The sequence below is a fragment of the Protomyctophum parallelum genome (genome assembly GCF_964188405.1).
Source record: "Protomyctophum parallelum genome assembly, chromosome: 11".
NCBI classification, from domain to species: Eukaryota; Metazoa; Chordata; class Actinopteri; order Myctophiformes; family Myctophidae; genus Protomyctophum; species Protomyctophum parallelum.
In genome coordinates this window covers 17,154,007-17,167,638 of record NC_139707.1, presented here as the reverse complement: position 1 = coordinate 17,167,638, position 13,632 = coordinate 17,154,007, and the positions used below count along the sequence as shown (strand labels likewise).

At 43.4% G+C, this 13,632-nt stretch overlaps 1 protein-coding gene across 2 annotated transcripts in view; it reads right to left on the bottom strand.

Moving 5' to 3' along the window:
• gpm6bb (glycoprotein M6Bb) overlaps positions 1–13,134 on the bottom strand; it is a 38,803-nt gene extending 25,669 nt beyond the window's left edge. For both annotated transcript variants that reach the window (XM_083776273.1, XM_083776274.1), the window contains exon 1: positions 12,978–13,134. In XM_083776273.1, coding sequence (XP_083632399.1) covers positions 12,978–12,981 — 4 coding nt within the window. In that variant the 5' untranslated portion in view covers positions 12,982–13,134. The remainder of the gene's footprint in view (positions 1–12,977) is intronic.
• Positions 13,135–13,632: the final 498 nt, after the last annotated feature.

The window sequence follows — 13,632 nt, the reverse complement described above, 5'->3', positions numbered from 1 at the left end:
GACTGTGTGACGGACCCTTGTGAGCAGTGTTGGACAGTAACTATAGTTAGTAGTTACTAGTAATATTACTGTAATATTATTACTTTACCCAGTAACGGGTAAAGTAAGGTATTACTCTGCCAAAACAGTAATATTATACCATATTACTTTGTAAAGAAGAGCACATATTACTTTAATACTTTGTTGGCTACAGTTTGAAAACATTTCATTTAAAAGGTCAAGAGAGATCGCTGCTTTATTTTATAGCCTTTTTGGCTGATTGGTGACTCTTCTTCTTAATATTATTATTCAAAACAGAAAGAGATGGGACCTAATTGGTAGACGGCAAAAGAGGACAGTCCATGGCTGAACTATGAGAGGCAGGGTCATCGTTACTTCATTGTTATAAGGATATACTGTAAAAACTAAGTACACAGTCATGAGTCACTACTGTATAGTATTAGTCCAATACATTCACCCTTACAGGTCCATGTGCACACTTTCAGTTAAATTAGCATTCTGGATTTTACTGTGTACACTGTACAGTGTGCGAACACGCACGCATGCACACACGCACACGCACACGCACACACACACACACACACACACACACACACACACACACACACACACACACCACAGCTTGAGCATGGCATTTGGTAAGGAAACACTTACTCGTACATTTCATGTGTATCTGGTTACTAAGGTGCACCGTTGACAGTCTATAGTCCTACAAAGCTTTTATATTGTTCCCACCCCTGTGAGAGCGAAGCTCCGTATTCCTCCAGATGTTCAACCTCCTTCACCAACGTCCTTCTTTCCCATCCTCAGCGGTGGCCCCTCTATTGTGTATTACAGCATTATTTTCTCATAGCGTGGAGGTCAAAAGTTAAGATGACTTACGAGACCTCTACGTGGTGGTGCAGATATGATTTTGTACATCGCTAACCGCTCTCCCCTGGTGTTTGCGTATAGTAATAATGGGATCAAGCTGCATTTCAGAACATTTCAAACATCTGGTTCCATGATGTTAATGAAAGTAGCCGTTCTCACTGACCATACACTTTTTTGGTGGGTTCCTGTGCGTTAAAGCATACCTAATTTGGTTAATTTACTCTTGGTTCAGAGCTCTTGGTCTAGATACGACCCCCCCCCCCCACCTCCCTCTTGCCCTGCAATATTTTCACTCCTCATTTCCTCTGTAATGCAATCGTAAGTGACACGAGAGCCTGTAATGCTGAAACAACAGGTGTGGCGGTGACATTCATTTAACACAATTATTGCCCTGAGAAGACAGACCTTTATTTGGCCTTGAAGTGCTCAATGCTCATTTAATAACATATTTAATGAACAAGCAAATTAGGAGCACACATTTTCACCCTGTTACGTCTGTGAACCGAACGCTCCCCACTGACACCCTCCCCCGGCTATTGGCTTTCCTGCAGCTGTCACTTTTATCTGGGAAAAATAATCGGCCATTCCAGATTTTCATCTGCTTGACAGAAGCGCCTTTTCATGCCTATCAATGCATTCTCTGGAGCATGATAAGTAGAGAATTTGAGTCTCGCCTGGAAGCCTCGCTGAACAGAAAAGATGATTCCTGGACAGTGAGTGCAACAAGGTCATTGCCCTCTCAAAACAAGTTCCAGGATGTCAGATGCAGCACTGTCCCCACAATATGAGTAAGGAAGCATCATGTGCATGTTACGCAACACCCAAGGCGAGCTGCACTGTTGTCAGATGCACTAAAGGAACAAATGTTCATTGTAAGCACATAAAATGGGCCTTTGTGACCCCGTTGCCACAAAAAGTCTTTAAATATCTTACTGTATCTTACTGTATGGGCGGCGGTGGCTCAGGGGTAGAGTGGCTGGATGGTAACCACAAGGTTGCCAGTACGAACCCGAGTTAGAGAGAGGGCGAGAGTCGAAGTGTCCTTGAGCAAGACACTGAACCCCTAATTGCACCTGATGTGCTGGTTGGTGCCTTGCATGGTTTCCGCTGCCATCCGTGTATGAATGTGTATGGGTGAATGTAATGCACAATCTATGTAAAGTGCCTTGGATAAAGGCGCTATATAAATGCACCATTTACTGTAGGTGTATATTAGGATTTCCGAGATGTGAGTAGTGTCTTTCATTTTTACAGCTGTTCCTTCTGAAGAATGTAGGCCATTGTGGAGCAGGAATTCATAGTGTTGTTGATGGTGGTCCGGTTTACTTGACACTAACAGCTCTGTTTTAGCTTATTTCTACTTCTTTCTTATGAGCTCTCTCTCTCTCTTTTAAACATTACTACTACAGCTGCTAAGGCTGTACACCAAATCAGTAAAAGGATTCTTTTCACAGAGCCCCGAGGAGGCAAGGGGGAAGTAAGAGGGTTACATGGGTTCACGTTTTAAAAGTCTGCAATACATCTCGACACGTAGTCCTTGGCTGCGTGCAAATGGACCGAAGCTGTTGGGCTCAGCTCAGCTCTTCATATGGTGAACACTTCTTATTAGTGTGACGGGGCGCCCCAGATGCTTTTGTCTTACGGTTGTTTAGCAGCTGCGCAAAAGAGACGAGGACAAAGAGCTATCTGTGGAGGGTTGAATGTGCTCCATGGGCACACCGCCAACAACTCAATCCTACAGTCTCCCCTTTTAACAGTCCTCCACCACTGCACTCCCACAGTTCAAAAGCAGTGTATTCTGAGAGAGTGCTCTCGCACTCCCTAAAGATGACCTTGCAGCAGATTAGCTGGCAAACACAACAATTTCTCATCTCACTTAGTGAAGGTTATCTCCTCTCCTATGCCACAACACCGAAAATGCGGTCAGATTCCTTCAGTTCATAAATACTTGTCCTCATAACAGGGGGAACCTTGCCACATGGTGAACAATTTGAAATACCCTAAGTCAAAAATCATGGAAAATTACACCTTTATTATGAATTACACCTATTTTCATGATTTTTCTAAAATAGCTGACATACAAGCTCATAGCACGCCACTCGGTGGCACGCTATGAGCTTGTAGATCTGCTATTTTTAAATAGCTAAATTACAACATAATGTTTAAAACACCAAAAGGGGTTCCCGTCCAGAATGGGTTAACTATTTTATTGCCAGCTACGTACATGTTCGTACCTAAAGCTTTATATCAAATAAAAATAAATTAAATTAAAATAAAACGATTCACAGGAGGCAGGCATGTGATCAACCCATGTGCACAGTGCACACGCCCCCACCACCGCAGTCAAAGTCTCAAGTCCCATCCAGCTTTACCTCCGTCACCCCCAGCACCAGGATCTTGGCCCCCATTAATGCCTCATACCTCTGAAACTACGTGCACTGTGCATGGTTTTTCTGATCCATCCGAGGTTCAGATGTAATTTGTGATTTTGTCTTGCATCGCTCCCGACATGTTAACGGGAAGTGTAAACAGTGTGAGCTAATGCTAATGCAAGCCGATCGGTACAATGGCGGCCTCCAGGCTGGGAAACCGGAAATCAAAATGAGTAAATGACCAAATATAGGCAAAACAGGGTTTATCACTCTGCTGCCACAGAAATAATGAATCACCCAATGTCAATTTCTAGTGCATTTCTCATTAATTTATCAATCACCAGTTGTTCCATGCTCTCACCCAGTGACCTGCTCCAACCCTGGCCCAGATCCTAGCCTAGAGAGTAGAGTAGAGGTGTGGCATCACCTGCACATGCCTGCCTGCCTGCCTGCCTGCCTGCCTGCCTGCCTGCCTGCCTGCCTGTCTCTCTCTGGATTCAAATGGACCAATCACATCAACCTACTACGTCTGACCTTGAAACACAGTCACTTCCACATCCATGCTGCAATCTATTTCTTTGCTTTATTATGTGTAATTATGCCTTACCCAAGGCTGGCTTGGGTAAGCACATACAGCAAGTAGGCCAATATGGGACAAAAGGTTATTGATTAACATTTCATCAATGTGCTCCCTCATGTGATATGACCAGCGTATATAACATGTATATTGTGTTTCTGTCTATGGAAAATGTGTCTTTTCAGGTTGGTATAATTGGATTTAGGCAGTGGCAGTTCATGCAATAGGGGTATAATGCTTAGAGTATATATGAATAGACAAGACACCCGAGTTCTCCTCCCATCCACTTGCATTAAGTTGCTCAAAAGCGCATGAGGCGATTTCACTCCTCCTTCCTGGTAGGAACAGAGTGCATTCTGGGATGGATTGGCCCCAAACACATGAACGCGCTGCCGTTGAACGTGCGCGAACGCACACGCACACAAACGCGAACGAGCGTGCTGCCATCGTGAACGTGCACAATGATAGTCAACGGACCAGCGCGTTCATGTGTTTGAGGCCAGGCTGCAATACCTTCTTTCGGCCACTATGTCCATTTCGCCTCAGGGTTTCCTCTGGGTGCCTTCTCTATTCATATATACTCTATGGTATAATGCCTGGTCAGTGGGTGAGTGAATGGGCATCAGCAGCAGGTCTGTGTCTCTCTGCTAGCAGACCTTCTGGAACAATCATTCTTTTCTGAACAAAACCTCTGATACACATTGTTGTTCCACTGACAAATATCACCTATTCAGTCGACAGCCAGGAATATACCAACATGTCCTGTAAGAGCAGAATATACCAACACGTCCTGTAAGAGCAGGAATATACCAACACGTCCTGTAAGAGCAGAATATACCAACACGTCCTGTAAGAGCAGAATATACCAACACGTCCTGTAAGAGCAGAATATACCAACACGTCCTGTAAGAGCAGAAGAATATACCAACACGTCCTGTAAGAGCAGAATATACCAACACGTCCTGTAAGAGCAGAAGAAAAAAAGACACTGCAAACACAGTATCATGGAAATGATGACTAAAAGTTGGTCCAACATTGGTCCGCCACTTTTAATCTACTTAGACAATGCCTTTTCTGTAGGCTTGAATATAAATAAATGGCCAGATTGTATAATTAGCATATATTATACAGGATATGTATTCAGCTCCCAGCATATCGGAAGCCCTGCACTCATTTGCATTTGAATTTTTAGTTTATTAAATGTCATCCTGTTTCCGCCATATAGCCGAGCGACATCGCTCTAACAAGGGTGAGATCTAGGGGTTAAGGCTGTTGAACCTCACCCCCCACTGCCCCACCCCCAACCCTCCATTCCCGCTCCTCCTCCCTCCACACTGCTACAATGAACAGGCTCTTAACCACTTAAGCGCTATAATTGATCTACAACGAATAGCAAACAAAAATGGGTTAATGAATTAATGTGGTTAATAAAAGGCATGGCCTGGGAGCATGCTCGAGCAGGCCTCCCCTCTGGAGAAACATCTTTCATCATTTCATATCACAATGCACAATCGCCATCTTTGTTATCAGATATAAACTGAGGGAGAGAGAAAGAGATAAAGTGCGGCAGTGAGGTGACGCAGGTGGGTTGAGTGGTCTGATTTTGGTGCAACAAAGATTTTTCTCTGACATGGGCCTCTTCCAGCACAGTATTTGACAAAGATGCTCAGTCAGATCCTCTGCCATATGGAAAAAAGCCCAGAAATCATGAAATTATGACAGCAACTACCTCATTAGTGTTGATGTTTAGTATATCTAATGATTGCAAAACCCATGGAAAATAGTCCATTAGAATGCTTGCTTGCCATTTCACAAAACATCAGGTCAGGTGTACTAGGAAAACCTATACTTTGGCCGCCAATGACGTCATGACCAGGACCTGAACTCTGTGGTGATCCCCGGCCTAGTCCAGACATTTGGACAGAATAGGTCCAATTAAATACTGAGTTAAAGGGATTTATTTGGATATGACAGACAAAATACTTTGAACAGGACGGAAAGCAACAATCAAAACAAAACTGCAATCGTTCTGTGTTTACATCTTCCAGACTAGAGTACCTCTCCAGATTAATTCATACTGCCTCCCTCTGTCCCTCCTCCACCGCACGCATGCACATCTCTGGGGAACAGCTGCACTGCTCTGCCACATGGCCTTAACTGAGATCACCTTGAGTCAACTCAAAGCCGGCGAAACATTATCTCACTGTGTTATTGTTCAGGCATCGCCTGACAAGCTGTTTCGGAGAGAGCGAAAACATCCCTCTATTTGGCATGACGCTCACAACTTTAGGTCTTTCCTCTCTCTGCACAGACTCAGGATGCAAGGTCACGTTATGTGCATTCTACCCGCTGCGTGTCACCAGTGACATTATAATCAGACACTTTCCAGACATACTTGTTCTGACGGTGGCATATACTGCACAGTTAGGTAAGAAGAAGAACAAGCTGCTCCACACACACGCCACAGTGTTTTCCAGATGCTTTTGTCATAATCACTCTAATGTGCATTACTTTAACAAATGGACTGGCTGACTCCTCTGTGTATGTCTGTGACGAATGATGGAAGGAAGTTTAGCTGCATTCCATAAGCAGGCCCTTTTTAGTTTCCAATTAACAGGTTTTCAGCTTCACACAATCAAGACAATCATTAGTGCTTGGCCATGACAACACAGCCTACATGCTAGCAATGTCAGTCTGTCAGGGAAGTGATTCATTATTAATTAATACAAGTCAAAAGTGCAAAACAAGGTACAATATATGTACATATAATATGTATGTATAATAGATCTCGCCTGCCTTTACTTGTGGTGACAGGCTGCCTGGTGATCACCCTTTCCAGAGAATGACCGCAGTAAATAGAGAACTTGCTTAGTAGAAAACTGGCTATAAACATTGGTGAAAGTATTTTCAAGGAGAGGGTTCAAGAGTTTCCATGAGGAAAAGTAATTCCTTTCCCTTTCTTTTGGCTACCAAGCAACTGATTCTAAGAGGAACAGAGGCACTGTTCAGTCAAGTCCATAATTTGCTGTATTTGATTAGTATTCACCTCCAGTCACAAGACAGTCCTTAATGTTAATTAGCATAATTAAATTGTAGGCTCCATTTAAAAAAGAAAACATAATTTGACAGGCTGCTAAACCTCCTAACTCCTGCCCTTCGCAGAACTTCTAAATGATAAATAGCCTTCTTAAATTCTAATTCTCTATGGACCAATATGCTATACTGTAGCAGCTGGCACTCATCTGTACTATGCAGAATTTAGTCTAGTTTCTTTTCACCCAAGTGAGTATGGTGGTGATATTGCTGAAATGTACCAAGAGACAGATCTGGACAAAAGACAAGATGCCTACTTGTCTAGACCCACAAGCCCACTGCTCTAGCTATCACAGAAGTCTATAGTGACCACAGACTGTTTACGTGTGTAAATTATTGCCAGAGTAGAAAGACTAAAAACTTAACAGGATATGGGGGTAAAATGACACCCTATGCTGTATCTCTGAGTTAAGAACCACCTTGAGTGCAGCAGTCTGCAGCCCAGTTATCCTCCCACATCCCAGGCACAAGCCAAATCACTGTTGAACTATTAACCAAAAGAATAGAGGACAAAATGTGTGACCTCTTCTCCAAGTTGAAAGTCACCATGAAGCCAAGTCAGGCACTTGATAAAGTTATAACCTCCAAGGGACATCTTCAATTTTCCAGTTCCAATTCCACAAATTCAAGCAGCTTTGACATCCTGTTTATTTTGGTGGGCAGAACCATTCCACCCACGCAGCTTCACATAATAGCTAGGCCTGCATTTTCTGTCAATAACCGTGTGTGACAAAATATAAATGAGCCAAATCTTTGACTTTCAATGCAGGCAACTGCAATACATGATGATATTAACCACTTGTTGAGCCCCAGCATCCCTATTTCTGGGAGGAACATTCGCAGAAAATAGCAGATCTACAAGCACCCAACGCATCGCAAAGAGGTTGTAGGTCGGCCATATTTGGTGTAGAGGGAAAAAAGAGTGCAACTCAGGTCCGTTTTACTGAGTAGAGAGGGTAAGTGGTTAATTAAACAGAGGTGAGGAACATTCTTTGCAAGGGGCTTACAACTCATAATTAATCTCAAAGGCAGACCTAAAAGGATAAAGTGTCTAAGACAAGTCATTCCACCCAGACCAAGGTAAGCTGTTGTTTCAAAAATCTTACAGAAAGTATTTGAATATGAAGGGAGTCTTAGCTAGTGAACAATACACAATGGTCATTTGCCATGCAGGGCAATATCCGCCATGAGATTGTGAATGAGGGGCTGCGGGAATTAGTTCACATTGTGTCTAAAACTCTGAAACTTGCAATTCAGTGAAGTTCTCCCTACATTAAGAGGCACTGGAGTCATACAAAGGAGCGGCTCCAAATTAGAAGCACAAAGACACCACTGTGAACGCTCCAGAAATGAATTAATGAGCACTGATTCACATTCTCACTCTGCCAGTGTTCCACCTTCATTTATACTCTATATAGTCCGGAGGCTTAGTGCACTTTTTTAGGAGGATAGTGCACTTGCGGATAAAAGCGCCAATTGTTTTATGAGGCTTCCTTAGGACATACTAAAGGATTTTAGCCTAGGAGCCCAACGCAAATATTGGAAATAGCCATATAGAACATAGTTATAGTTTTTTCATTAGGAAATAAATACATTCTTGAGTCATAAGAAGAACATTGGTGATAGATTGTTTTTTTTTGTCCACTTAAGAAGATGATTCTGATTTAAATTTGTCCACTGAGTATTAAACCTCCAAAAGTATGAGTAAAATAGAGTACCAAGACACCTGGTACCTGTACACACAATAAAGTATTGCACAATATAGGCGAAAATTAAAAAAAATAGGTGTTATGTTTATGTAAAGAGCTCTCTCTCTCCATTTGTGTTTAAGATTTAAACAAATAGCTCTAGACTGAGTTTACACTGTACACCTGATCCTAATGATGCAATTGCATGGGCAGCCCATCATGCCTCTAAACAACCTTCAGTGGAAGACCCCCCAGCACGAAGTGCACTCCTTCCTCTACGAGAAATCAGCCACACCATCCATGATTAAGCATGGCATGGATGTTCAGAGACAGGCTATTGAGTATCTGAATCCGGGACAGATCCCTGTCACAACGTTTGACCAGCCTCTGTTTGCTCTGGCAAAGCTAGTACAATGGAAATGGCCAGATACACACGGTGAAAGAGTTCATGTAGTCATTACACACAGAAATGGCCCTCTGGAATACACTGGGTGATCTGCTGGAAGGCTCTGGTTGGACAACAGCACTTACAGAAGCAGATGTGGCAGGAAGTGGCATGGCTGCATCATATCTGAAAGCATCGCATCTAACTCGAACCAGGCATGCCCACCAGGTAACTGTCTTGACACTGCACAATCTACAGCAGGAGGCTTTCAGGCTTAGTGCAGGCCCCAAAGATGATGAGTCTTTCCTGGCTTGGAGAAAATGACATGTTGAAGAAGAGTCCTACTTTAATGTTTTGGGATCTGATCATAAGATATGAAACCCTCATTCTCATCTTCATCAGGGCACACAGACAGCGGAATTTTCTACTATATGTAGAAGTGCTTGAAGCGCTGGCCCCTTTATTCTTTGCCTTGGACCATGTGAACTATTCAAGATGGTTGCCTGTCCATATCAGGGACATGAAGTCTTTGCCCATCACTGTCAAGGATGAGTTTGAGAATAATTCACAGTTTCACACTGGGTTCTTTCAAAGACATACAACAAGTTCTCTGCAATCCCATTCGATCAAGCGCATGAACAGGAGAACAAGAATGTGAAAGGTTCGGGTGGTGCAGTTGGCTTCACAGAAAACCCAGATGCTTTCCGAAGATGGATGCTCTCAGGCCCACAGATGGCAAGATTGCTAAAATAATTTGAAAAAGAATACCTCCAAGATGACAAAGAGAGCTTCCAGCACCATGAGCAGGGTCTTGAAACACAGAAGACCTTTCAGAGACAGGTCCTCAGTCTATCTGAAACCATGAGAAGGATGGGAAATCCATTCTTGGATGATAGCAACTGTGCAGATGAATCAGTCGTAAATACAGTGCTCATCTTGGAGGAGACAGGGAAGAGACAATATCAGGAATTTGTCAAGAAGGTGCTTGATGAACGCACCCACTTCATCCATGATCCAATGAAGATGAATTCCATGGCACTCTTCAGGCAACCTCGACGGAAGACAATGCCTAAACATGGAAAGAAGATCAGAGTACTTCAGAACAACGTGGCACTCTTTGGCCAGTTATTTATAGCTATGCAGAGCCGTGAGAGTAACTTGGAAGTAGTGCACATGAGGTAGAGTCCTTCCCTCCTTCCCTCTCCGACTTTGGGAAACTTCACCTGACAGGCACCAAATCAGACTTTCTGCAATGTCTTGAGCAGCCAGGGCAATCAGAGCCACCTTCAACCTATGACTCCAAAGTCCTTGATGGGGCAGTCATTGTCCACTGCCTACCCACTGTGAGGGTGAGCACCTTTGATGCCTATGCAGATGAGGTTTTCATCCCTTACTTGGAGAAGCAGCTACAGGATACCAAGCGGTTGGATATTGTATGGGACTCATACATCCCAGACAGTTTGAAGGAGTCCACCCGCGAAAAGAGAGGACAAGGTGTTCGCAGGAAAGTGTCTGGACAGACAAAGCTGCCAGGAAATTGGATGGATTTTCTTCGTGACCCAATCAATAAGAAGGAGCTGTTTGACTTTTTGACATCCAGAATTGAACAGTTCTGCTGGCCACCCACCAAATCTTTGCATGTCGCATCAGGGCAAGCTCATCTTTCGGTTCCAGTAGCATGGACTGTTGCAATCATGAGGAGGCAGACACTAGGATTGTGGTTCATGTACAACATGCACTGGAGCATGGAGCAAAAACTGTCCATGTGCGCACTGTGGACACTGATGTCATAGTCATCCTTGCTGGCATGTTCCATGATTTAGTGGTACTTCAACCTTTGACTCACATCTGGGTGGCTTTTGGAATGGGCAGAAAATACAGATTTTATCACTCACATCTGGGTGGCTTTTGGAATGGGCAGAAAATACAGATTTTATCACATCAACAGTATGTGCAAAAGCCTAAGGGAACACAAATCCCGAGCCCTGCCTATGTTTCACGCATTTTCCGGATGCGACACAACATCCGCCTTTAATGGAAAGGGTAAGAAGTCAGCTTGGCGGGCCTGGCAAGCCTATGATGCTGCGACAGAAACATTTGTCAATCTGGAAAAGCATCCCTTCCAGCAACTAGATGTTGACTGCCAGCAGTTTCCGGGAGCTTGAAAGACTGACGGTCATCTTGTACGACAAATCCAGTCCTTTGAGCTCCATCAACGAAGAAAGAAAGAAAATCTTCTGTGAACAAAATCGAATGATGGAGAAATTACCTCCCACCCAGGATGCACTCCTCCAGCATGTGAAACGGGCAGTCTACCAAGCGGGCATCTGGGCCACCAGCACACAAAGCCACCAAGTTATTCCTTCTCCACAGAACTATGGATGGGCCAAGAAAGAAGGGTCATGGGTGCCAGTTTGGCTGACCATTCTAGAGGTTTCCAGAGCTTGCAGAGAGCTGATCAGATGCACCTGTAAAGGTGACTGTAGTACCTGCAAATGCAGCAATGCAAATTTGGACTGTTCCCCACTTTACAAATGCAATTGTGACAGCTAGACAGAATGAACAGCTCTATAACATGTTTCGCACTATGATGCATATTAATGTGTATTCTTCATTGCAATACATGTGTTATTGATGATATTTTATGTTCTGTGACTTTAATAAAGTCAAAATAAGTCAACTTTATCACATTTGGAAGTAATCTGATAATTTTATGATGCATATAGTTTGAAAAATACTAGGCGGATTTTCACATATTTCACATATTTCATTGATATTGATAGTCTTGAAATTTCCTATTTAAAATAAATATTTGAAAAGGGCTCCTAGGCTAAAATTAAATAACTGACCCTAACGAACCATCATGCAAAAAATTACGCTTTTATCCGCAATTGCACCATCCTTTCACTAAGCCTCCGGACTAATAGTACAACAGTGCTTGCCGAAAGTACACCATCCTGTAATGGGGTATAAATTAAGCATAAGACTTAGCTGCTGCACCATTGTAAATAAAGTAAACACGCTTACACACAAATAAGCAAAGCTACTCAAGAGAGACAAGAGACTCAACGTGTGAAATTAGTTTGCACAGCGAACAATGTTCCCTAAACACGTTGACAATTACATATCCACAGAAGAGTAGCCTAAATGAGAACATTGGGGAGTGAAAGCTGAATGCTCACTAGTCCATCTGGTCTACACAGCCTGTTAATGTCTCAAAGCCTCACATCAGTAGGAGCCTGCCTTCAAGAAGTTACTAAACATCCATGGCATGAACAACTTACACTCCTCCCAAGCAGCATCCCCAGGGTGGGAACACAGATGGCCAGCCTCTTCTCTGTGACAAAACTTGGCCATAATGCTATGCTATGGTGGAGCATCAGACTACATTTAATTCTGGTGCAGTTCATTTTCTTGATAATTTCCCCCAAAAATAAACCAGTCGAACTTTTTCAATGGAATATTTTGACAATTGATACAAAACACAGACATCATCAGTGTCAAAGAGAGATTTAATTAAATCATCCTCTGATTAAATGTCTAATTCATGTTGATAATAAATGTGGGCCAACTCATGACAACAACAGCCTACATTCTAAAAGCGCTTTGGGAGAGAGTGAGTCAGTGAGGTACTTGGCTCTCCTCTCCCACAGAGCTCTATCTATGCAGAGTTACGGCGAACTGTCTGTACGGCAATCCTTACAGACTTATCTCTCTAATCGCTTTTCCACAAGTTGCCCCACTAGCCCACACGCCTAATGCTGATTCACGTGAAACCGGGTCAGGTAAATGTACTATCATTGTTGTTGCCGAGCTAACCTGAGTGGTGTATAGCCGACGATAATTTAGGAAGCCGTTAGTTGTCATTATACAGGGACATGGGGACTGCTGTCACAAAAATATAAAGTAGGCTAAAGTAGGATGGGAACATGCACACTGATTGTCGCGTGTTTTTCCAAATCAAACCGTTCGAATATTGAAAGACTTACCCATTGTTTCAGTTTCCCAGTGGTCCCGAAGTTATAGTGGATGTATTAAGGAAAGTTGAGCCACAGCGACAGACAGGGATGTTGCGTCCGGGGATGCACTGCGAACGCCAGCTAGTCCACAGACTGTGTGCGCGGCGCTGCGCCCCTTCGGAGACGCGCTTCGGAGACAGGCTGCGTGACGTCACGCGTGAGGAGATTACTGATGAGAGGACAGGACACTAGTGCTTTGCTTGCTTTGGCCCGTTACCTCAACTAGGACGTTGAGAAAGTTCTGCCGGCTATCCGGCTCATGAACTCCTTATCTTGGAAGTTGGAATAATACTCAGTATGACAGCATGCACAAATTCCATTTTCCAGCTAGTAGATAATAAGCAGAGATCCAAACACTTCCTTTTCCTTTAGAGAAAGTCAGAAAGATGTTAAACATCAGATTCAAGAGACATTGCATGGGCTTGCTTGGACAATGTTTGTCAAACAAACAGGAACGCTGTGGGAAGCCCCCTAGTAAACCTCTATTCCGGATAAGGTGTTATCAGGACATTTGTGGTCTGCTCTGGAATACTGTCAAGTTGTCAACAAGAAACAGATGACAGATCACCCAGATCAGGGGTCAGCCTTGAATCTGCAGAGTCAGGAAAATGTGCTTTGTCCTGTC